Source organism: Ranitomeya imitator, chromosome 3 (genome assembly GCF_032444005.1).
Source record: "Ranitomeya imitator isolate aRanImi1 chromosome 3, aRanImi1.pri, whole genome shotgun sequence".
Classification (NCBI taxonomy): domain Eukaryota; kingdom Metazoa; phylum Chordata; class Amphibia; order Anura; family Dendrobatidae; genus Ranitomeya; species Ranitomeya imitator.
Window position 1 is genome coordinate 448,216,611 of NC_091284.1, and position 27,422 is coordinate 448,244,032.

The 27,422-nt window shown below is 44.7% G+C and overlaps 1 protein-coding gene across 1 annotated transcript in view; it reads right to left on the minus strand.

The window, feature by feature from the left end:
* Nucleotides 1-24,570: 24,570 nt before the first annotated feature.
* Nucleotides 24,571-27,422, minus strand: part of TMEM132E (transmembrane protein 132E) — a 751,655-nt gene continuing 748,803 nt past the window's right edge. The window contains exon 10 of the mRNA XM_069757391.1: nt 24,571-27,252. Coding sequence (XP_069613492.1) covers nt 26,182-27,252 — 1,071 coding nt within the window. The 3' untranslated portion in view covers nt 24,571-26,181. The remainder of the gene's footprint in view (nt 27,253-27,422) is intronic.

The following is a 27,422-nucleotide window of genomic DNA, read 5'->3' on the forward strand; positions in this document are numbered from 1 at the left end:
TCCAGAATTGTTTCAAGGCGCTGGGCGATAGAATGGACACAGCTCTGTCCAATATCGACCGGCGTCTTGAAACAATGGAATCGGAGCTCTCGAGGCCGGCCAAACATTTTTTTAATGCCATTGAGAAGGGCATGGTGGAACATCTTACGCCGGAACTCCAGATTTCGGAGATGCAGGCCTGCAACAATTCATACGTCACTGCTCTGCAGCAGGCTCGGGTCATGCAGTCAGCGACTACAATGCCCGCAGTACCATCGCTGGCTACCATTGCTCCGACTCCTGCTGCACAGCACCAACACAGAGCTCCGTGTGCCGAGGGCCACTGCCGCCACCACCGCCACCATAGAACAGAGCCCCAAACTTCTGCTCCTGCCAGGCCTTCAAGGGCACAAAGACGGGAAGCCGACCCACACCCAGATGGAGAGAGGAGGAAAAAAAAGAAGAAGACCAGCACTACAACGTCGGCTATGGCTGCTCCAAAAACCAGCACACAAAGTACCCAGCCTGGGTCTACCCGGAGCACACCCAGTACTCAGCCTGGGTCTACCCGGAGCACACCCAGTACTCAGCCTGGGTCTACCCGGAGCAGGAGTAGCCAGCCCAGGACACTGGTCGTCCCTCCTCCCTCACCTCCTGCGTTGGCAGTATCACCACCGTCTACTGGCTGGATTGATGTCGGCATCCCGTCTAGTGTATTAGAGTATGCTGATTCCTCCCCCTCGTCCTCCTCCTCGTTCTCCTCAACACACACCAAAAGTGGAGGATATCAATCCCCCTTAATCGCTGACATTAATACCCCATAACATTTACCCATTTTTTATTTTTGTGTCCCCAATAAATTTGTTAATTTGTTCAAAAATACTGAGTTTTTCTTTGTCTAAAATAAAGTTTGCACCAAATCACACCGTGCGCCGTATAAACAAATCTTGTGTTTGTAACACCTGATGTGCAATGTCTGACACTATTTTATCAATATTTTTTTACATTTTTTTTAGGGCTGTCGCTCATTGTACTATGAGATGTTACAAACACAAAGAGCATTGCACAATATATCAATTTTAAAAGGTACCATCACACAACGATTTCATTAACGATATAGTTGTTTTTTGTCACTTAGCAACGTTATCTTTTCTGAAATCGTCCAACGATCAGGCCCCTGCTGGGAGATTGTAGGTCTCAGCGAATGATCAGTAACTTTTTTGGGTAACTGATCACACGCTGTCATTGTTGGATCGGCGTGTTTGACACCGATCCAGCGATGTCTTTGCTGTAAACAAGGGAATATCGGGTTACTAGCGCAGTGTTTTAAACAATCCAAAAAGTGAAAAATACCAAAAAATACTACATACTTATTACGGTGTCAACCACGTCCCTCGCCGTCATCTTCCCGCAGTGACTGACACTGTCATTCCCGGCCGTAAAGTAAAGCAGAGCACACCGTTGACTTAATAAACGCTGTGCTGTGCTTTAGGGCTGGCACAGTACGGAAAGCTGATGGCGATGGACGTGTCACACAACGGAATGTAAGGGTATTTTTTGTTTTACATTTACAATGGTAAACAGGGAAAACATCGTGAGTGCGGCCATGCGCTTCATAACACAATGTTTACCCAGATTACACGGGGACTTGCTCTTTTTTGGTCGCTGGAGAGCTGTCTGTGTGACAGCTCTCCAGCAACCATGCGACGACTAACAACGATCACGGTCAGGTCGTATCACTGGTCGTGATCGTTGGCTAATCGTTTTATTACGGTACCTTAAGAATATTGGTCAGGTGAGGTGGTAGCAATGTTCACTGTGTCGCCACTATTTGACTCTGGACGTATTCTAGCATCCTGAGTCCAATAGTGTTAACTCAGTAGAGTTTTGCAAACATGATCGTCTCCCTCCTTGTCAAGCCAGGTTCCATATGCAAATAGTCTGCAAGATTAAAAATGGTTGACAAGGTGGGAGACGATCATGTTATATTTCAAAACTATGGAACACACAGCTGAACAATTTGTTTGTTTTGTCACAGTCAATTTGGGTACTGGTGCTCACATTACTAAATTTTGTGGGACACACATTAGTTTCTAGAACATTGGATTTTAAATTTTGTTTACTTTGGAAAAACATATGGGAGATTTGTTTTGTTAAAACGGAAAGGCACAAGAACTTTATTTCAAAACACAACGCAGTAGAAATTAAGGGGACAATTACAACATTTAAATAACATTACATAGGCTGGTAAAATGTCATGGACTCAACAGTGTTTACATGACAGTGTTTTTATTGTATCATACCAAGATAAATTAAACCATTTGACCTTGCCATGAAACATGCCCAACATCTGAAACAAAGTATGCAGCAAATCGGTCCCTCATATGAGCAATGTCCAAAGTTGTCCTCAGAGGATGATCTTGATAATCAGGCAATGGATTTGGTATGGGTTCATCAAGTTCCACGTTGACTCTCTTTTTATCAATAATATAATTGTGGAGAACCACACAAGCCTTCACCACCTCATCCACTGTCTCAATTTTCAAATTTATTGCGGATCCTAAGATACGCCATTTTGAGACAAGGATTCCAAAGGCGCACTCCACAGTTCTTCTGGCCCTGGACAGTCTATAACTAAAAATACTTTTGTGCGGTCCAACCCCCGACTGGAGTACGGTTTCAGTAGGTTGGCACTCATTTGAAAAGCCTCATCCCCAACCACAACAAATGGCATAGCCGGGCCTTCGGTGTTGGGAAGAGGTCGTGGCTGGGGGAAATTAAAATTGTTCTCGTATAATCTTCGGCCCATGTCAGACTCCTTAAATGTCCGTGAATCATTTGCACGGCCAAACGCTCCAATGTCCACGGCGAGAAACCTGCAGTTCGCACCTGCAATTGCCATGAGCACGGTGGAAAAGTATTTTCTATAATTGAAAAACAGAGATCCACTTCTTGCAGGCTTTGTAATCCTAATGTGCTTCCCATCCACTGCTCCAATACAGTTAGGGAAAGAACACAGTTGTTCAAATTTTTGGGCGTTGGCCTCCCATGACGCTGTCGTTGGTATTGGTAAAAATTCCTCCTGGAGGTTGTCCCACAATGCCCGGCATGTGTCAGCAATAATACCCGAAAGTGTGGAGACTCCAATCGGAAACTGAAAATGCAGTGATCTCAAGGTCTCTCCGGTAGCCAGGAAACTGACAAGAAGAAAAATAAAAAAATTTAATTAATTACATTGTTATAAAATAAATTTGCATTTTTAATTCCAATCCCCCACCCCACGAAACCAAAACACGTTACTTTAAAAAATGGCAAGAACATATAAATCCTTCACATTGCATTACGTACCGTAGAGTCACCAGCAGACGTTCCTCGGGGGAAATTGATTTACGGAGCTGCGTGTCCTGCCTGGAAATGGCTCCTTCCACCAGACGCAGCAGATATCGGAAGCTGTTTTAAGACATCCTGGTGTACTCAAAGTATTTCTCCTGGTTGTCATTTAACTCGCCAAACAAACAATGGTAGGCTCCACGACTCTCTCGGACTTCCACTATAGGGTGTAGCCAAAAACGCTGATGACTCCTTCTCCGTAGTTTTTCTCTTTTCCTCTGTTCATGACAGGCAATAGCATAAGCAATAGCAATGGCAAAATCCAGCTCCATATTGAGGTAGATACTCTCCATGGGACGCTCCATCTTGATGCTGTATGGTCGGAATTTATCTATGCCGGGGTATATATACCACAATTCCATTATACCCACCCTCATCTATCCATTGGTGGCATTATCTAGTGTCTAGACACTAGACCCACCCTCTTCTATTCATTGGTGGTATTATCTAGTGTCTAGACACTTAATTGTGCTGAAAAATGACATCATTGTTTGACAACGCATGCGTTGGAAAACGCTGCTTTTTTCGGAAAAACGCAACAAAAACGCAACAAAAACGCTGCGTTTTACGACGCATCCGTTCGATGCATGCGTCAAAAAGGGTGCGTTTTTGTGTGCGTTTCCGATGCGTCGTGCGTTGCGTCGACGACGCTGCGTCGCATGACGCTAATGTGAACGTAGCCTTAGAAGCACTGTCACTTTCTTTAGATGCTTACCTGAATAACAGGCTCTTTTCCACCATTTTGTGTCTGTGGTGCTACACAACATACTGGTGCACCTGAGATGTGATTTAAATGGCTGTCATTGATATGTGTTTCTGATTTATGTATTGCCTTGTATACTATGAATTATGTATTGAAATATTTTCTTAATATTTTTGGATTATTTGCTCCATGTGTTTCTGTTTATAATTATATAGAGTTTGAGTATGTGGAGTGCATTATACTCTATGGAGGCCTATGAGGAGTGCATGATACTATATAGAGTCTTCCTATAAGAGTGCATTATACTATATAGAGTCTGCCTATGGGGAGTGCATTATACTATATAGAGTCCATCTATGGGGTGCATTATACTGTACAGAGTCTGCCTATGTGGAATGCATTATACCATATGGAGGCATATGGGGAGTGCAATGCAAAATACAGAGTCTGCCTATGATGAGTGAATTATACTATATAGATTCTGCCTCTGGGTAGCACATCATACTATATTGTGTCTGCCTGTGGGGAGTGAGTTATGATATATATATATATATATATATATATATATATATATAGTTTGTCTATAGAGATTACATTATACTATATAGAGTATGCCTTCTGGGAGTGCATTATACTGCATAGAGTCGGCCTATGGGGAGTGCATTATACAGTTAGGGCCAGAAATATTTGGACAGTGACACAATTTTCGCGAGTTGGGCTCTGCATGCCACCACATTGGATTTGAAATGAAACCTCTACAACAGAATTCAAGTGCAGATTGTAACGTTTAATTTGAAGGGTTGAACAAAAATATCTAATAGAAAATGTAGGAATTGTACACATTTCTTTACAAACACTCCACATTTTAGGAGGTCAAAAGTAATTGGACAAATAAACATAACCCAAACAAAATATTTTTATTTTCAATATTTTGTTGCAAATCCTTTGGAGGCAATCACTGCCTTAAGTCTGGAACCCATGGACATCACCAAACGCTGGGTTTCCTCCTTCTTAATGCTTTGCCAGGCATTTACAGCCGCAGCCTTCAGGTCTTGCTTGTTTGTGGGTCTTTCCGTCTTAAGTCTGGATTTGAGCAAGTTAAATGTATGCTCAATTGGGTTTAGATCTGGAGATTGACTTGGCCATTGCAGAATGTTCCACTTTTTGGCACTCATGAACTCCTGGGTAGCTTTAGATGTATGCTTGGGGTCATTGTCCATCTGTACTATGAAGCGTCGTCCAATCAACTTTGCAGCATTTGGCTGAATCTGGGCTGAAAGTATATCCCGGTACACTTCAGAATTCATCCGGCTACTCTTTTCTGCTCTTATGTCATCAATAAACACAAGTGACCCAGTGCCATTGAAAGCCATGCATGCCCATGCCATCACGTTGCCTCCGCCATGTTTTACAGAGGATGTGGTGTGCCTTGGATCATGTGCCGTTCCCTTTCTTCTCCAAACTTTTTTCTTCCCATCATTCTGGTACAGGTTGATCTTTGTCTCATCTGTCCATAGAATACTTTTCCAGAACTGAGCTGGCTTCTTGAGGTGTTTTTCTTCAAATTTAACTCTGGCCTGTCTATTTTTGGTATTGATGAATGGTTTGCATCTAGATGTGAACCCTTTGTATTTACTGTCATGGAGTCTTCTCTTTACTGTTGACTTAGAGACAGATACACCTACTTCACTGAGAGTGTTCTGGACTTCAGTTGATGTTGTGAACGGGTTCTTCTTCACCAAATTAAGTATGCGGCGATCATCCACCACTGTTGTCATCCGTGGACGCCCAGGCCTTTTTGAGTTCCCAAGCTCACCAGTCAATTCCTTTTTTCTCAGAATGTACCCAACTGTTGATTTTGCTACTCCAAGCATGTCTGCTATCTCTCTGATGGATTTTTTCTTTTTTTTCAGCCTCAGGATGTTCTGCTTCACCTCAATTGAGAGTTCCTTTGACCGCATGTTGTCTGCTCACAGCAACAGCTTCCAAATGCAAAACCACACACCTGGAATCCACCCCTGACCTCTTAACTACTTCATTGATTACAGGTTAATGAGGGAGACGCCTTCAGAGTTAATTGCAGCCCTTAGAGTCCATTGTCCAATTACTTTTAGTCCCTTGAAAAAGAGGACGCTATGCATTACAGAGCTATGATTCCTAAACCCTTTCTCCGATTTGGATGTGGAAACTATCATATTGCAGCTGGGAGTGTGCTCTTTCAGCCCATATTATATATATAATTGTATTTCTGAACATGTTTTTGTAAACAGCTAAAATAACAAAACTTGTGTTACTGTCCAAATATTTCTGGCCCTAACTGTACGTTATAGAGTCTGCCTAAGGGGAATGCATTATAGTATATAGAGTCTGCCTATGAGTAGTACATTATATTATACAGAGTCTGTCAATGGGGACTGCATTATACTATATAGAGTCTGCCTATAGGGAGTGCATTATTCCATAAGGAGGCTTATGGGGAGTGCATTATATTGTACAGAGTCAGCCTATGGGGATTGCATTATATTATATAGAATAGATGGGAGTGCATTATACTGTATGGAGGCATATGAGGTGTAAATTATACTATATAAAGTCTATCTTTGGGAGGGCATCATACTATATAGAGTCTGCCTATTGGGAGAGCATTATATTATATAGAGTCTGCCTATAGGGAGGGCATTAAACTATATAGAGTCTACCTATGAGGAGTGCATTATGCTTTATAGAGTCTGCATATGGGGAGTGCATTATACTTTATAGTGTCAACATATGGGAGTGCATTATACTACAGCTCAGGCAAAAATTAAGAGATCACCACATCAAAACCCTGTCATGGGCAGCCCAATTTCCAGACCAGACCTGAACCTCATTGAAAACCTCTGGAATGTAATCAAAAGGATGATGGATAGTCACAAGCCATCAATCAATTTAAATTTTGTGCCAGGAGCAGTGTGAAAGACTTGTGGAAAGCATGCCAAGACGCATGAAAGCTGTGATTAGAAATCATGGTTATTCCACAAAATATTGATTTGTAATCTCTTCCTGAATTACAACATTAGTATTGTTGTTTATAAATGATTATGAACTTGTTTTCTTTGCATTATTTGAGGTCTGAAAGCACTGTTTCTTTAATTTCATTTTGAACATTTCTCATTTTTAGAAAAAAAATACAAAATGTATTGTTTTGAAATTTGTACACATGTTGTCAGTAGTTTATAGAATAAAAGAACAATTTACATTTTACTCAAAAATATACCTAGAAAGAGAAAAATCAGACAAACTGAAAATTTTAAAGTGGTCTCTTATTTTTTGCCACAGCTGTATTTAGAGTCGGCCTATGGGGGTGGATTATACTATATAGAGTATGTCTATGGGGAGTGAATTATACCATATGGAGGCCTATAGGGAGTGCATTTTATAATATAGAGTATGCCTATGGGGATTGCATTATACTATATAGAGTCTGCCTATGGGGAGGGCATTACACTATATAGAGCCTGCCCATGTGGAGAGCATTATGGTATATATATTCTGCCTATGGTGAGTGCATTATACTATATTGAGGACCAGCTGATGCTATATGGAGGCTACTTAGGGGACCATCATACAGTGTGGGGATTACAATGAGGAGGCCATCATACAGTGTGGGGGCCATCATACAGTGGTGGAGCCATCAAACAGTATGGTGGATACTAAGGGGTCATTAAACTGTTTGGATGTGCTATACATTGAGGGAGCATTATACTATGTATAAGAAAGTGTCATACTGTGTAAATGGGAGCTGTGAAGCAGAGGAGACTCAGGAAATTATTAAATATTAAGTAGACACTTATTGTTATAGGAGAACTCAGGTTATGGTGTCAAAGGGGCACACAGAGGGCATTATTAATTTCTAGGGGACAAAATGTTGACACTGTTTTCTAGGGCCCTGGCACAGGGCATTACTGTATTTTAGACAATTGTTTTACCATCTAGAGGGCACACAGTACCACACAGTAAGTGCAGTAATAGGGACACATACGACAGCAGCAGATGAGTGTTGGGGTATCAACAGGACAAGGCGTTTGTGCAGGTTGGGAATAGATGGGGAGGGTGATATAAATGTGAGAAGTCAGATGTGTCTTTGTTGTAATCTCATCAGACGAGTCCTGACTGGAGAAGTTGTAATGTCAGTCTGGGCCAGATTAAAGGGAACCTGTCACCCACAAAATTGGTGATGAGCTAAGCCCACCAGTATCAGGGGCTTATCTACAGCATTCTGTAATGCTGTAGATAAGCCCCCAATGTATCCTGAAAGATGAGAAAAAGAGGTTAGATTATACTCACCCAGGGGCAGTCCCACTGCGATGGGCGTCGTGGTGCGGGGCCTCCCATCTTCTTATGATGACGTCCTCTTCTTGTCTTCACGCTGCGGCTCCGGCGCAGGCTTACTTTGTCTGCCCTGTTGAGGGCAGAGCAAAGTACTGTAGTGCGCAGGCGCCGGGCCTCTCTGACCTTTCCCGGCGTCTGCGCACTGCAGTACTTTGCTCTGCCCTGAACAGGGCAGACAAAAGTACCCCTGCGCTGGAACTGCAACATGAATACAAGAAGAGGACATCATCGTAAGATGATGGGAGGCCCCGGATCGTACCGCGACGCCCATCGGACTGGACCGCAGCAAGACCGCCCCTGGGTGAGTATAATCTAACCTCTTTTTCTCATCTTTCAGAATACATCGGGGGCTTATCTACAGCATTACAGAATTCTGTAGATAAGCCCCTGATGATGGTGGGCTTACCTCATCACTGATTTTGGGGGTGACAGGTTCCTTTAAATAAACGTGAAAGTTAAAGGGACTCTGTCACCTGAATTTGGCGGGACTGGTTTTGGGTCATATGGGCGGAGTTTTCGGGTGTTTAATTCACCCTTTCCTTACCCGCTGGCTGCATGCTGGCTGCAATATTGGATTGACGTTCATTCTCTATCCTCCATAGTACACGCCTGTGCAAAGCAATCTTGCCTTGTGCAGGCATGTACTATGGAGGACAGAGAATGAACGTCAATCCAATATTGCAGCCAGCATGCAGCCAGCGGGTAAGGAAAGGGTGAATCAAACACCCGAAAACTCCGCCCATATGACCCAAAACCAGTCCCTCCAAATTCAGGTGACAGGTTCCCTTTAACTATTCCATCAGAAATAACAAGCAGTAAGTTAGTGTCAGTATCAGTGCTGATCTTTGCATGCAGATGTTTTTTAGTAACAACGCGGTCATCTACTGAGGTTCTCCTACATCCAATATTAGAATGCGACACCACAGTTGTAATCAGGGTAAACTGGATAGGGACCCACTCAGAGGTTTTGCTCCCCCAGGACCAAAACCCTAGCTACGCCTCTACTACACAGCCAAAACAGTAATCACACTCTGTTAGAAGTAAGGTGATTTTATCACTCTCCTCTGTTAGAGTGCAACACTTTGGTGCAGCTATAAGTGACAAAATGACCAGCTCAAAAGAGGGAGCATCAAGCTCAATAGAGTCTATCTGTTGGGCACATTTGTATGGGTGATAGGTGAGAGGTAAACTGCTCACCTTTTGGAGTTGATTAACCCTCAACTAAGAAATAAAAGGTTGAAAGCTGCTGCAGTACCTTCAAAATGGGATCTCCAGCCATGCGAACAAGTGGTGGGATGATAGGAGTAGTAATCTGTGCTAGGGTTGAGCGACCTTTACTTTAATAGGATCGGGTCGGGTTTCACGAAACCCGACTTTTGAAAAAGTCGGGTCGAGTGAAATCGGCCGATCCTATAAAAAAGTCGGGGTCGGACGAAACTCGAAACCCAATGCAGTGCATTGGGTTTCCATGGTTCCCAGGGTCTGAAGGAGCGGAAACTCTCCTTCAGGCCCTGCGATCCATATTTTAGAAGCAGGGCGCGTCCGAGGGTGAGTATATTCCTATTAAGTATATACTCACCCTCGGACGCGCCCTGCTTCTTTCCGGCAGCCTTCCTTCCTAAGAATCAGCCCTTCCAGGACCTTCGGTGACGTCGCGGGTGACGTCGCGGCTTGTGATTGGCCGCGCGAGCGGTCACATGGGCGGCCGCGCGGCCAATCACAAGCCGCGACTTCACCGCGACGTCACCGCAGGGTCCTGGAAGGCTGATTCTAAGGAAGGAAGGTTCCCGGTTAGTACCAGGGCGCGTCAGAGGGTAAGTATTGCGATATTTTTTATTTTAATTCTTTATTTTACACTTAAATCTGAATTCAGATACCAATTCCCGATATCTTAAACATATCGGGAATCGGTATCGGAATTCCAATTCTAGATTCAAAAGATCGCCGACTTCATGGCCGACCCCACACTGGGGTCGGGTCGGGTTTCATGAAACCCGACCTTGCCAAAAGTCGGCGACTTTTGAAAAATTTCGACCCGTTTCGCTCAACCCTAGTCTGTGCTGCTGATGTAATTCAAGGTACCAGAAGACATTGTACAGGATTGACCCTGCAGTTTATCCTCAAAGTGTTTCAAAGTTGGAACAAACTTCCTCATCATGAAAACCACAATATTAACTAAAAAATATCACAGACAGACTTAAATGGTATATAAATTTAAAAAAAGGCGCCAATTTCAGTATAAACCACCCCAGTGAGGTACATGTGACTAAACATTTGTTTGAAATCAGTAACGTTGGAGAACTATAGAAAGTGTATGTAATAATAAAATAAAAATGTGCCTTGTGATTAACAAAATTTTATTGATAAACTGTGATATATTGCATGTGTGTAACAATACAGTAACAATGTGAATGTTGTGTATAAAAGGGCAGTATTTGCAAGGAGTCGAGTTCCCGCCGCTGCACAGGGGGAATCTCGAGCCATGTCTGCTGTGGTCTCCCATTCTACATCAGCCGCAGTGGAGTCTGCTCAGCGGAGACGCCGGTCCCAGCATCTCACTCGGACTGATAGTGTGCAAAGGGTTACTGCTGCCTTTCCAGGCTCTGCTGTTGTAGCCGGTACTGGTCAGCGGCGAGCAGGCTTTTCTAGGACTAAGGGTACCGTCACACTAAGCAATGCTGCAGCGATACCGACAACCATGCCGATCGCTGCAGCGTCGCTGTTTGGTCGCTGGAGAGCTGTCACACAGACAGCTCTCCAGTGACCAACGATCCCGAGGTAACCGGAAACCAGGGAAAACATCGGGTTACTAAGCGCAGGGCCGCGCTTAGTAACCCGATGTTTACCCTGGTTACCAGCGTAAACGTTAAAAAAACAAACACTACATACTTACCTTCAGCTGTCTGTCCTCTGGCGCTGTGCTTTCCTCTACACTGTCAGCGCCGGTCAGCCGGAAAGCAGAGCGGTGACGTCACTGCTCTGCTTTCCGGCTGGCCGGTGCTGACACAGGATGCAGGAGGAGTGCAGAGAAGCACAGCGCCGGGGACAGACAGCTGAAGGTAAGTATGTAGTGTTTGTTTTTTTAACGTTTACGCTGGTAACCAGGGAAAACATCGGGTTACTAAGCGCGGCCCTGCGCTTAGTAACCCGATGTTTTCCTTGGTTACCAGTGAAGACATCGCTGGATCGGCGTCACACACGCCGATCCAGAGATGTCAGCGGGAAGTCCAGCGACAAAATAAAGTTCTGGACTTTCCTCAGCGACCAACGATCTCCCAGCAGGGGCCTGATCGTTGGTCGCTGTCACACATAACGATTTCCTTAACAATATCGTTGCTACGTCACAAAAAGCAACGATATCGTTAACGATATCGTTATGTGTGACGGTACCTTAAGTCCTGCCTTGCACACACTGAGCATGCCCAAGGCAAGACCTCTCATTGGAGGTCAGGGGTCACATGCTCAGATACTGCAGCAGCTATCATTGGTCCTCTAGGAAGGTCCTGAAGTTGCTCGGGTACTGTAGCATCTTCCATTGGTTCCCTAGGAAGGTCCTGAAGCTGCAGCAGCTATAAAGGGTTTGCATGGCCGCACGGCCATGCGCTAGTATCACCTCATGTCATGAGCTTGTTATTTCTGGTCGCACCTGTATGTGTGTATTCAGGGACCCGGGAGAAATAAGCCCCTAGAATACCGACACCTCTGGTGAGGAGTTTGCATGTATGTGTTCAGGGACCCGGCTGAAATAAGCCCTTAGAATACCAGCACCTCCGGTAAGGAGTTTGCATGTATGTGTTCAGGGACCCGGTGGAAATAAGCCCCTAGAATACCGGCACCTAGGAGTGTTTGTGTGCTTTTCTGGGTGCGTGACCACTGACTGCCATCAGATCAGCAGTTAGCTGTGTTCCCCTGTGACGCTAACAGGGCACAGCATCTTATTTCTAGCGACTCTGTGGAGTTAACAGAGTTCGCTTATCCCGCCATATAGCGCCGCCATTTGCCAGCAGCAGGTTCCTCTCCTGCACGGTGGACCCCGGGTTGCGAACGCACCTATTTATACATATATATATATATATATATATATATGTATACGGTGCGTTCCGCCAACCCTAACAGTATTGAAGTTGTATATTTAATTAAGAAGGTCATTGAATATGTATGGTACTGATTGAACAAAAAATTAAGAATGAAATAAAAACAACAGTGAGAACAAAGGTAAAAAAATCTTATAATGACCATCATATAATTAAAAGTATTTTAATAAAACTGTGTGGTTGTGATTGTGTGTTAAAAACAGAGTTTTTATTAGAATTGATACCATGGAAAAAAGAAGAGATAAACTCATGTGAACTCCTGGTGCTAGATGTCAGACTGCTGGAAATATCACAGTACTTGTGAATCCCAGTGTACTAGCACTTCTCCTGATTCCTACTGTGATTATTTTAATCCTGTGATTTAAATAAAGCTGTGGCTATTTTAGCAACCAAAATAATGTGCTTTGTGTATTTATTCCAGTGTCTAGGTTTACTGTAGTTATGATTGTTGTTGTTAGGGTTGGCGGAACGCATCAAATATATTGTTTATTAAAAGGAATTGGTGCGTTCGCAACCCGGGATCCACCGTGCAGGAAAGTACCTGCTGCTAAATAATGGCGGCTCTATATGGCGGTATATACTAACTCTGTTAGCTTCACAGAGTAACCGCGAGAGGTGAGCTCTGTGCCCTGTTAGACTTTCACAAAGGCACAGGCCAACTACCCAGATGTGAGCAGTGAGTGGTCATGCATGCATACCCAATCTCCTCGCCGGAGGAGCCAGCATTCTAGGGGCTTATTTCAGTCGGGTCCCTGAACACACTTATACACAATCTCCTCGCCGGAGGTGCCAGCATTCTAGGGGCTTATTTCAGCCGGGTCCCTGAACACATACAAACACATGACCACATTGGCGCAAAGCATATAGCAACAGACGATACTAGCGCATGGCCGTGCGGTCATGCGCAGTTTATATAGTTGCAGCACAGGAAGCTGCTACTGAAGTTTTTGCCCTTTCAGGACCTTCCAGAAGGACCAATGGAAAGTGCTGCAGTACCTGAGCATGTTTTGCCCTTTCAGGACCTTCCAGAAGGACCAATGGAATGTACTGCAGCACCTGAGCATGTGACCGAACATGTGGCCCTCGACCTCCAATGGGAGACCCTGCCCTGGGCATGCTCAGTGTGAGTAAACAAGGACTTAGTCCCAGAGAGGCTCGCTTGCCGCAGATCAGTGCAGGGTACCATAGGAAAGCCAGAAAAGGCAGTAGTGACCCTATGCACCGAATCAGCCCCAGCGAGACGCTGGGAGCGACGTCTCCGCTGAGCAGAGCCCACTGCGGCCGATACCGAATGGGAGACCGCAGCAGACACGGATCGAGATTCCCCCTGTGCAGCAGAGGAAACTCGACTCCTAACATTACCCCCCTCCTAGGGCCCCCCCCTCCTTGAGCCTCACTACGCTCAAAAGCTGCGATAAGCAGCGGAGCCCGAATGTGCTCCACAGGCTCCCAGGTTCTATCCTCTGGGCCGTGACCCTTCCAGTCCACCAGATAAAATTTCTTGCCACGTACCACCTTGCACCCCACAATAGCATTCACCTCAAACTCATCCGTGGATGAACCCGATGTCCCAGCAGATGACTCGGAAAACCGGGACAAATGAACGGGCTTTAAGAGGGAAACGTGGAAAGTATCGGTGATACCAAGGCGTGGAGGAATAGCCAAACGGTAGACCACAGGGTTGACCTGTTCCAGAACCTTAAACGGGCCAATTTAGCGAGGAGCAAACTTAGTGGACTCAACTCGCAGCCTGATGTTACGGGCGGAGAGCCACACTAAGTTGCCAGGAGCAAAGACCGGAGCGGGGCGCCGGTGTGTATCAGCCGAAACCCTCATTCTCTCCTTGGAGGCCCGGATGGCATCCTGTGTGCGGTCCCAGATGTCACGTGCCTCCACCGCCCAGTCTGCCACCCTAGAATCGGTGGATGACACGGGCATGGGCACAGGGACACGCGGATGCTGGCCGTAATTAAGGAGAAAAGCAGTTTGACCAGTGGAATCGGCTACGGCGTTGTTCAGGGCAAATTCCGCCCAAGGTAGCAAAGATGCCCAGTCATCCTGCCTAGCAGAAACGAAATGTCGCAAATATGTCACCAGAGTCTGGTTGGTTCTCTCCACCAACCCATTCGTCTTGGGATGGTATGCAGAGGAGAGGTTTAACTCTATGCTGAGTAAACGGCAGAGCTCTCTCCAAAACCGAGATGCGAACTGGGGACCCCGATCGCTGACAATCTTATCAGGCATACCATGCAAACGGAAAACGTGTTTAATGAACAACACCGCCAAGGCCCGTGCTGAGGGTAACCGAGGAAGCGGCACCAAATGCACCATCTTGGAGAAATGGTCGGTGACAACCCAAATAATGGAGCAGCCACGTGACTTGGGTAGACCCACCACAAAGTCCATCCCGACCATCTCCCAGGGCCTGTCTGCCACCGGTAGAGGGTAAAGCAACCCAGCAGGCTGTTGCCGAGGAGACCGATTCTGGGCGCAAGAAACGCACGCCTGAATATAGTCCCTGACATCTCGGGCCATATGCTGCCACCAGTATGTTCTCGCCAAAAGCTCAGATGTCCTCTTGGTCCCAAAATGCCCACCCACTCTGGAGGAGTGAGCCCAAGAGAGAACCTCCGGTCGCAAGTTAGCTGGCACGAAAGTCTTGCCCGGGGCACAGACTCTAGCGAAACTGGAGCTACAGTTCTCAGGCTCTCAGAAGGGACAATAAGCCGAGGCTCCTCTTCCTCCGATGACACTACGGAGTGGGAGAGAGCGTCGGCACGAACGTTCTTCTCCCCGGAGAGAAAATGGAGAGTAAAATGGAACCGGGAGAAGACCATCAAGCCTGGCGAGAATTCAGCCGCTGGGCCGTCTGTATATACACCAAGTTCTTGTGGTCAGTGAAGACTTGGAAGGGAAAGCGAGCTCCCTCCAAGAGGTGTCTCCACTCTGAAAAAGCCAACTTCATGGCTAGCAACTCCCTGTCCCCGATGGAATAATTCCTCTCCGCTGGTGTGAAGGTCTTGGAGAAGAAGAAGCAAGGATGCTTCCGACCTTGAGCATCCTTTTGGAAAAGGACTGCTCCAGCACCAACGGATGAGGCATCCACCTCCAAGATAAATGGTTTATCTACATCGGGGCGATGTAGAATGGGAGCGCTAGCGAAGTGTGACTTAATCGAGAGAAAGGCCTTGGAGACCACCTCTGACCACAACTTGGGATTTGCTCCCTTCTTGGTGAGGGCAACCAAGGGAGCTACCAAAGTTGAGAAGTGTGGAATGAACTGACGATAGTAGTTAATGAACCCCATAAAGCGCTGCACCGCTTTAAGAGAATGGGGTTCCTGCCAGTCCATTACAGCTTGTAGCTTAGCAGGATCCATAGCCGAACCCTGGGCAGAGATGATATAACCAAGGAAAGGCAAGGACTCCTGCTCAAACACACACTTCTCCAACTTGGCGTAGAGGGAGTTTGCCCGTAAGAGGTCGAAGACTTTGCGAACATCTATCCGATGGGAGTCAATATCTGGAGAGTAGATGAGAATATCATCCAGATAGACTACGACCGAGGTGGTGAGCATATCTCGGAAGATGTCGTTCACAAAGTCTTGGAAAACGGCTGGGGCATTACAGAGCCCGAAGGGCATCACCAGATATTCATAGTGCCCATCCCTGGTGTTAAAAGCCGTCTTCCATTCATCCCCCTCACGGATGTGAATCAGGTTATAAGCACCCCGCAGATCTAACTTTGTAAATACCCTTGCTCCCCGTAGCCTATCAAAAAGCTCAGATATTAGGGGTAATGGGTACTTGTTCTTAACGGTGATGGCGTTAAGACCCCTGTAGTCTATGCATGGACGTAAGTCTCCAGTCTTCTTCTGTACGAAGAAGAACCCAGCCCGCGCCGGTGACACTGACTTCCTAATGAATCCTCTTGCCAGGTTCTCTTGGATGTACTGGGACATTGCCTCCATCTCCGGGAGAGATAACGGATAGACTCAACCCCGGGGAGGCTCAGCACCAGGCAAGAGGTCAATAGGACAGTCATAGGGGCGGTGAGGCGGAAGGGTCTCCGCAGCTCTTTTGGAGAACACGTCTGCATAGGGCCAATAGTGCTTGGGGAGAGAGGAAAGATCTGCGGGTACCTATATAGTAGCAACCTGAACGCACTCCCTCTGACATCTACCCTCGCAGGATTTACTCCATCCCAAAATTCTCCCAGAGGACCACTCAATATGAGGAGAATGGTAGCGAAGCCATGGTATCCCCAACAGGACCTCATCAATTCCCTCAGGAATGACTAATAGGGAGATTATCTCCTGATGTGATGGAGACACAGATAGCGTGAAAGGAATGGTTTGGTGGGTAATCTGTGAAGGTAGTGTTGACCCGTTTACCACTCGAACGGTTACTGGCTTGGCGAGCATCACCAAGGGTATTGCGTGACGCTGGGCAAAAGCGGAAGACATAAAGTTACCCTCTGCCCCAGAATCCACGCATAGCTCGACCATAAGAGTGGATGGGCCTATGGTAATTGTCCCCTTGAAGGACAACTTTGAGGCAAACGTCGCCGTGTCTAGTGTACCTCCTCCAACTGCCACTAGACGCTGACGTTTCCCCGACCGCTGAGGACCCTTGGAGGCAAGATGTCCTAACTGCTGGCAAACATGATGGACCTTATGTGCACGGGCGGACTGAGACTTGGATCCCGCTCGTGTCACCTCTAAGGCCTCATGTGACTCGGACGCCTGGACTGGAGATTCCAAAGGTTTGGCGAAGGTGGGAGCCAGCCGAAACCTCTGCCTACACTGGGCTCGCTCCAACCTTCGCTCGTGAAAACGAAGGTCTATGCGAGTAGATACGGCTATGAGCTCCTCCAGTGTGGCGGGAATCTCCCTAGTGGCCAAAGCGTCCTTCACATGGTCAGCCAGCCCCCTCCAAAATACGGGAATGAGGGTTTTATCTGGCCATTACAACTCAGACGCTAATGTCCGGAATTGAACAGCAAAATGGCTGACCATGGTTGAACCCTGAGTCAAAGCCAGCAGTTGGAGCGCTGTATCATGGGTGACTTGAGGTCCTAAAAAGACCTGTTTCAGAGTGTCCAGAAACCTAGGAACACTCCGCACCACATGATCGTTGCACTCCCACAGCGGCGTAGCCCACTCCAACGCTCTGTCCGACAGTAGAGAGATTATGAATCCCACCTTTGCCCGCTCAGTAGGGAAACGTGCAGCCAGAAGCTCGAGGTGTATACCACATTGGCTCACGAAACCCCTACAGGACTTACTGTCCCCAGAGTATCTCTCAGGTAAAGGAAGGTGAGATAGGGTCGGAACAGAGGTGGCAGTGGGTAAAGCTGCTGCAGCCACGCTAGCAGCCTGAACAGCTATTGCGGTAACATCCACCGCCGAGGTAGCACGCTCAAGAGACGCCAACTGGCCCTCCAGCAGCTGGATGTACCCCTGCAATCGCTGTTCATCCGCCATTACTTAGCCAGATCCTGGCGCTAGTATACTGTTAGGGTTGGCAGAACGCATCAAATATATTGTTTATTAAAAGGAATTGGTGCGTTCGCAACCCGGGATCCACCGTGCAGGAAAGTACCTGCTGCTAAATAATGGCGGCTCTATATGGCGGTATATACTAACTCTGTTAGCTTCACAGAGTAACCGCGAGAGGTGAGCTCTGTGCCCTGTTAGACTTTCACAAAGGCACAGGCCAACTACCCAGATGTGAGCAGTGAGTGGTCATGCATGCATACTCAATCTCCTCGCCGGAGGAGCCAGCATTCTAGGGGCTTATTTCAGCCTTGTCCCTGAACACATACAAACACATGACCACATTGGCGCAAAGCATATAGCAACAGACGATACTAGCGCATGGCCGTGCGGTCATGCGCAGTTTATATAGTTGCAGCACAGGAAGCTGCTACTGAAGTTTTTGCCCTTTCAGGACCTTCCAGAAGGACCAATGGAAAGTGCTGCAGTACCTGAGCATATTTTGCCCTTTCAGGAACTTCCAGAAGGACCAATGGAATGTACTGCAGCACCTGAGCATGTGACCGAACATGTGGCCCTCGAACCTTCAATGGGAGACCCTGCCCTGGGCATGCTCAGTGTGAGTAAACAAGGACTTAGTCCCAGAGAGGCTCGCTCGCCGCAGATCAGTGCAGGGTACCATAGGAAAGCCAGAAAAGGTAGTAGTGACCCTATGCACCGAATCAGCCCCAGCGAGATGCTGGGAGTGACGTCTCCGCTGAGCAGAGCCCACTGCGGCCGATACCGAATGGGAGACCGCAGCAGACACGGATCGAGATTCCCCCTGTGCAGCAGAGGAAACTCGACTCCGAACAGTTGTTACGTGTACGCCGCTAGGTTCAGATAGGGGCGGGACAGGTCTTATGAATTCTTTGGAACTCTGGGGAAACCTTTACTCAGGGCGACCATGTACTGCAGCTTCCTCAGGCACAAGATGCATCCACTTGCTCACACAGATACAATTGATAGAGTACTCATGAACATGAACAGTGTAGTTTAATGTCACAGCACATTCAGTACAATTCAAGTCTCTTAAGCACAGGCTTTATAAACAGTACAGCTGCTTCTTAGAGGCACATTGACTAACAGTCTCTTTTGATAGCACAGTTCAGCACAGATCAAGGCTCTTTAAAAAGGCACAGCAGTCCACAGCATTCCTTCCAGCACAATGTAATGGAGGAGGGAGGGGGGTTTGCTGAGAGAGATTATCCCTGTGACACGATTTATTTAGAGTACTTATGTTCCTGCTCCTGATAGACTTTCTCAAATTGCCATCCAGGGGTTAGCTCAGCTCCATTCTGTAATGGAATCCTGTGTCCCTATCGATCACTTGTCTGAACGTTTTTTGAGACAGATTACAGACACACACCACTAATCCCTTCGGCTGCTATCAGAACAGTCCACAAGTTTCCCACAATGCCCTGGGGCTCTACTAACCACTCACTGTCTCCCGTGACCGTGTTAATCCCTCTAGTTGCTGGATGCTTTTGAAGCAACAGCAGTTAACACTACTTCTGCATGTCATATTGCTTTAAGGTGGAGTGGGGTCTGTCCCACATCCAAAAGTCAAGAGGCACCATATTCTGCAGAACCATGCAGACTATATCCTGTCTCCCTGTCCCGGGCTTAACAAATAGGGTTGAATCAGTATTTTTCTGTTTTCTGCTCTACTTTTGTGGATGTTAGCATCTTATCACTAGTGTCTCACAGCTAGAATGTATCATAGCATCCTGACTAGGGGATCTGACCTTAAAGAACCACCACTGATCTGAAAACCAGGGAAGAGAGGTCCAAATGAATGGGAATGCTGGATATACTGTATATGTGTATTATGTGCAGGGCTAATGCCTTTTATTTCTTTTTGTCAAGGTCTTAGTGGTGATTCCTTCCTAGATATTAATGTTATACCATGCACTTGTGATATGACATCAGTGGTGGTTCCTTACTAGATTATAATGTTATACCATGCACTAGTGATATGTCATCAGAGGTAGTTCCTCTCTAGATGATAACGCTATAAAATGCCAGAAAAAAGGCAGAGATGCTTACCTACCCAGGCCTTTAAACAAATGCACTATCAGGGTGCAGTGGACCCAGGTAAAGATGGCGGCAACACAGGTGCAACAATACTGATGAAATAACCACTCTCAACCTACCAATCCATGGCTTTTTGGTACAGTTAGGGCCAGAAATATTTGGACAGTGACACAAGTTTTGTTATTTTAGCTGTTTACAAAAACATGTTCAGAAATACAATTATATATATAATATGGGCTGAAAGTGCACACTCCCAGCTGCAATATGATAGTTTCCACATCCAAATCGGAGAAAGGGTTTAGGAATCATAGCTCTGTAATGCATAGCGTCCTCTTTTTCAAGGGACCAAAAGTAATTGGACAATGGACTCTAAGGGCTGCAATTAACTCTGAAGGCGTCTCCCTCGTTAACCTGTAATCAATGAAGTAGTTAAAAGGTCAGGGGTGGATTCCAGGTGTGTGGTTTTGCATTTGGAAGCTGTTGCTGTGAGCAGACAACATGCGGTCAAAGGAACTCTCAATTGAGGTGAAGCAGAACATCCTGAGGCTGAAAAAAAAGAAAACATCCATCAGAGAGATAGCAGACATGCTTGGAGTAGCAAAATCAACAGTTGGGTACATTCTGAGAAAAAAGGAATTGACTGGTGAGCTTGGGAACTCAAAAAGGCCTGGGCGTCCACGGATGACAACAGTGGTGGATGATCGCCGCATACTTAATTTGGTGAAGAAGAACCCATTCACAACATCAACTGAAGTCCAGAACACTCTCAGTGAAGTAGGTGTATCTGTCTCTAAGTCAACAGTAAAGAGAAGACTCCATGACAGTAAATACAAAGGGTTCACATCTAGATGCAAACCATTCATCAATACCAAAAATAGACAGGCCAGAGTTAAATTTGCAGAAAAACACCTCAAGAAGCCAGCTCAGTTCTGGAAAAGTATTCTATGGACAGATGAGACAAAGATCAACCTGTACCAGAATGATGGGAAGAAAAAAGTTTGGAGAAGAAAGGGAACGGCACATGATCCAAGGCACACCACATCCTCTGTAAAACATGGTGGAGGCAACGTGATGGCATGGGCATGCATGGCTTTCAATGGCACTGGGTCACTTGTGTTTATTGATGACATAAGAGCAGACAAGAGTAGCCGGATGAATTCTGAAGTGTACCGGGATATACTTTCAGCCCAGATTCAGCCAAATGCTGCAAAGTTGATTGGACGGCGCTTCATAGTACAAATGGACAATGACCCCAAGCATACAGCCAAAGCTACCCAGGAGTTCATGAGTGCCAAAAAGTGGAACATTCTGCAATGGCCAAGTCAATCTCCAGATCTAAACCCAATTGAGCATGCATTTCACTTGCTCAAATCTAGACTTAAGATGGAAAGACCCACAAACAAGCAAGACCTGAAGGCTGCGGCTGTAAAGGCCTGGCAAAGCATTAAGAAGGAGGAAACCCAGCGTTTGGTGATGTCCATGGGTTCCAGACTTAAGGCAGTGATTGCCTATAAAGGATTTGCAACAAAATATTGAAAATAAAAATATTTTGTTTGGGTTATGTTTATTTGTCCAATTACTTTTGACCTCCTAAAATGTGGAGTGTTTGTAAAGAAATGTGTACAATTCCTACATTTTCTATCAGATATTTTTGTTCAACCCTTCAAATTAAATGTTACAATCTGCACTTGAATTCTGTTGTAGAGGTTTCATTTCAAATCCAATGTGGTGGCATGCAGAGCCCAACTCGCGAAAATTGTGTCACTGTCCAAATATTTCTGGCCCTAACTGTATATCAGTGCACAAAAAATAATATTAATGCGGCGCTATTCACATACAGGTAATGCAGAGCATCTGGCTAACAGCCTATTAGTGAGGTTCATGCTATTAGATCAGGCGGGCTGCCCAGTGCTAACCATAATGCATCCTGTGTGAACAGATGCCACAGTTTACAGAGCCATCTGGGCCCAACTGCACCCTGAAAGATAAATAAAGTGCAAAAAACACATATAAATATACGTGAGGCATTAGTCGATATTATGGTCAAAACATAGAAGCTCGCAACCCACGTCACGAGTTCTCACACTTGCAAGTCCTATCTCTATCAGCTAAACCACAAAAAGAGGACTTAGAAATGCACTTGTGATATGCCATGAGTGGTGATTCCTCTCTAGAAGATAACGTTATACCATGCATATGCCGTCAGAGGTAGTGTTGATCGATACCTTCCGATATTTGCAAGTATCGGTATCGGATGGTATCGGCCGATACTGGCAAAATATCAGATACCGAGTTCCGATACCAATACAAGTCAATGGGACACAAATATCGGAATGTATCCTGCATGTTTCCCAGGGTCTGAAGGAGAGGAAACTCTCCTTCAGGCCCTGGGATCCATATTAATGTAAAAAATAAAGAATAAAAATAAAAAATATGGCTATACTCACCCCTCCGAAGAACCCTGGCTGTCACCACTGCAAGCGTCCGCACACTCCGATACCGATTTCCGATATCACAAAAATATCGGATCTCGGTATCGGAATTCCGATACAGCAAATATCGGCCGATACCCGATACTTGCAGTATCGGAATGCTCAACACTAGTCAGAGGTGATTTTTCCCTAGATGAGAATGTTGTTCCATGCACTAGTGATATGCCATCAGTAATGATTCCACCCTAAATGATAACGTTATACCATGCATTTGTGATATGACATCAGTGGTGGTCCCATTGTAGATGATACCATTATACCATGCACTAGTGATATTCGATCAGTGTTTATTCCTCCCTAGATTATAACATTATACCATGCACTAGTGATATACCATCAGTGGTGATTCCTCTGTGGATGATAATATAATATCATGCACTTGTGATATACCATCAGTGGTTATTCCTCCCTAGATGATAACGTTATACCATGCACTAGTGATATACCATCAGTGGTGAATCCTCCTTAGATGATAACGTTATACCATGCACTAGTGATATTCGATCAGTGTTGATTCCTCCCTAGATGACATCGTTATACCATGCACTAGTGATATACCATCAATGGTGATTCCTCCCTAGATGATAACGTTATACCATGCACTAGTGATATTCGATCAGTGTTGATTCCTCCCTAGATGATAACGTTATACCATGCACTAGTGATATTCGATCAGTGGTGATTCCTCCCTAGATGATAACGTTATACCATGCACTAGTGCTATATCATCAGTGGTGATTCCTCCCTAGACGATGACGTTATACCATGCACTAGTGATATACCATCAGTGGTGATTCCTCCCTAGACGATAACGTTATACCATGCACTAGTGATATACCATCAGTGGTGATTCCTCCCTAGATGATAACGTTATACCATGCACTAGTGATATTCCATCAGTGGTGATTCCTCCCTAGATGATAACGTTATACCATGCACTAGTGATATTCCATCAGTGGTGATTCCTCCCTAGATGATAACGTTATACCATGCACTAGTGATATTCCATCAGTGGTGATTCCTCCCTAGATGATAACGTTATACCATGCACTAGTGATATTCCATCAGTGGTGATTCCTCCCTAGATGATAACGTTATACCATGCACTAGTGATATACCATCAGTGGTGATTCCTCCCTAGATGATAACGTTATACCATGCACTAGTGATATACCATCAGTGGTGATTCCTCCCTAGATGATAACGTTATACCATGCACTAGTGATATTCCATCAGTGGTGATTCCTCCCTAGATGATAACGTTATACCATGCACTAGTGATATACCATCAGTGGTGATTCCTCCCTAGATGATAACGTTATACCATGCACTAGTGATATACCATCAGTGGTGATTCCTCCCTAGATGATAACGTTATACCATGCACTAGTGATATTCCATCAGTGGTGATTCCTCCCTAGATGATAACATTATACCATGCACTAGTGATATGCCAGAATATGAGAAAATAAAGTTGACATAAAAAATTGAGAAGGTTTGTTGAGTTCGTACCAATTCTAACTCACATGATGTTTACTTGCTGTTCAGATACAAAAGTAAACTTTACATTCTGCTGACTTCTTGTTACTGGAGAAGGAATGCATTACTGGAGCTCAGAAGACATTTATTCACTTACCGCCATCTAAAATAACCAAATAGGATGGCATTTTTATAAAATGCCTGTATCACTGCAGGACTTCAACCTGTCACAACGCCTAACAAATCACACTTTTCTGACACTTTTCTATTTAAAGAAAACTTTAATGAATTATGTCGGAAAGTAAGATCCAGTCCTGAAAGGGGTCATTTATGCTAAGGCTGTACAGTTGGAGAGCGATGCCAGCATTTATAAATCTCACCCATAGTGCTTTTCTGATATGCCACACGACATATCTTATAAAATAGAAATGTAAATCGTACTGGGAGATGTCTTCGATGTATGAAGAAAACAACAAAAACACACACGTATAACTTTGGTGCACTGCCAAACTTTATTTTCCCATATATTTGTTGAGGGAAACATTTGACATAAATGGTGGTTAAATTCAAGACATACATGTCTTATATAAGGAGAACTTTCTATGCACCCATTCTTCCTGCTTGGGAACAGTACATCCCAAGAAATATGTCTCCCGATTTCAGCAGATGTGCACTGTCCTCCATACCTGGTGGTATCTCTAGCATCCGTTAGCACAAGTGAGTGGTCTTCTGCCATTGCACTCAATGCATTTGTCCGAAAAAAGCAAAATAAATCAAATTATAAAAGGCAGTAGTCCTATAGCATTAAGGATTCATCAGAGTAGTAATGTCGTACTTTGAAAATATATAAATCACATCCTGGTAACTCAAATTAGGAAATAAATGCATGTTCACATATAATAAAATAATGATACATATACAAGGTTGAGGGTTTGTTTGAAGAAGTCCTACTACGAGAACTCTTCAGACTGAATGTCACTCGATTGCAACACTGACTCATAGAATCAAGGATTCATTTTTTTAATGGATTAGCTGACTCCAAATATCCTAAAGAAAAAAAGTTGTTTTCCCCAACAATTAAAAATAATCAATTTGTGTGGTGACATGACAAATAAAATGCTGTGTCTCAAAACGACCAAATAAACCCTTAACATTCTGCATTAGCAAGCATGTTACATAGTAGCTGCACTATTAACTCTTGTATTGCCCAAAATTAGGAGTTGGTAATATGTTTATGTCAATACCGTTGGACTGTGCCTCTCAATACCAACCCATTCATAGATGGCTACTATCCCACAATATGGTTTGCCACAACATTACCCTTATTAGCAATTTATGAACCATATTAACTGCCTAAATCCCCTGAGAATAAATCTTGTCACTTTTGAGGTGCTTTTTGAATCTGTCGCTGTTTTGTTGAACACATTTCTGTACTTTATAATACTGTATAAATGTTAGGAACATAACTATGTTATCATCATTCATGTATTCGTCATTTCCAATTTCACTTCTGTTCTGTGAATTGTATTTGGATCGGCAAAAATGTATTGTGCCTCATGTCTCTAAAATATTCTGTTGCATTCATGTTCATCAGTTTAATGGTCATGTATCATGTATGTTCATTTTCAGCCTGTTTTTGTCTAGCAAAAACAATATGCAATGTTTTTTTCATTTCATTCACACAAGCAAAGAGCCAGTTCTGTGTCTCTTCAACAATTCATCTGGAACTTAAGAATGGTATATACGTTACTTGTGGAATATATGAAGCAGTTTGGTATGCAGGAGGCAAATTAATGCTCACATCTCCATCTTTAAGAAAAAAGAGACATAGGTAGACAACATGCTCCCTTCTCTTGGCTAGATGTGCATGTGTTCTGAATAAAAGCGAAGAAGAGAAAGACAGACAATTCAATGTCTTAAGTGACTATTGGTATGAAGCAAGGAAAAGAGGTGAGTGGCAGTGTGTGGGTTTGGATACATTAATATTGAGACATAAGAGGGCACATTATCCCATTCCTGTGTTTTGCAGAAAACAGCAGATCTTAAGGGGTGCATGTTTGCCCATCTCATCCATTACAACAGGTCCACAAAATCCTAAGGCTATGCCATATCTCTGACCCTCCTGATATAGTCTCTGAGTTCGTGTTGGTCTCTTAGTCCCATATCTCGGCAAACCCACTCAAGATCACATTCTTCTGCTCCTGGTACTGCATCATAAACACTACCTTCACTAGGTAAACTAGTAAAGGTAGTAAACTTCACTCTCTTACGCTTGGATGTTGGGGAAGAACTTAATGGGTCCTCACTTGCTTCCCTACTTGAGCCACCACCACCAGAGGAACCATCTCCACGTCCATGAGATTGGCTTTGCACACTAGCCTGAGAACTGCTGTTACTGCTACTTCCTCTTGCTTCCCCTCTACAGCACGAAGAATGATGAGGTGGTAGAGTTCCTGTTTCTAAAGGATTTCCAGGACTTTCAGGTTGGGGAGATAATTCTCCTCGTGCTCTAAGAGGCTGACCATTTCCAAGAAAAACCCAATGGTGAGAATGATCAGGATTAGCCTGGCCCTCTGGTGGAACCCTTTTGTGTCTGTATTTTAAAACAAACACAATACAGTTTATAAGGAAGACCAGTATGGCAAGGCAGAAAACTCCAAGGAGAGCATACATTCCAATTTCCAGGTCTGTTAATCCTCGTGGCAATTGAGGATAAACTGTAGGAATTGGTAAAGAATAATCCCCAGGAACACGTGAACTGTGCTCTTCGACTGGTGTAGATAGACTTATCATAGATGTTGTTTCTGATGTTTCTCTGTTGTCTTGCACAGGCGAATGTGGGGGAACTTCAGTAATTAATTTTCCATGTTCACCTTCTCCTCCTGGTTCAAGAGAGCCAAAAACAACGTGGGCAAGAGCTGTTGCAGTGAAGAGCACACTTTTTCGTTTAGTTTTTTGGCAGTTTTCATTGATTATCATTTCAGCCCTAAGCAATGACCCTGTTCCCTGCTCTTCTCCAGCAATTACAAGAGGAAAAGCACGTTCTGGGCTTACAGATACCACCTTCTCATCCAAGCTGGTGACTGCTAATGTGTAGTCTTTGGGATCATAGAGTGACAATGGAGCGGAGGTTCCATCACTGAATGTGAGCCAAAGATTCAGTAGAGCTTCCTGAAAGAAAGAAAACACATATATTAGTTTTAAACACTGTTACGAACATTATTCTGCCTGTAATAGAGGTATTGTATATCATAATGCCTTTAAGCACTACATCTAAGGCTTCAGTATAGCAAGATCTGTATTATTATGGAGTTTACTTGTTCTCCTTGGACAACACCAAG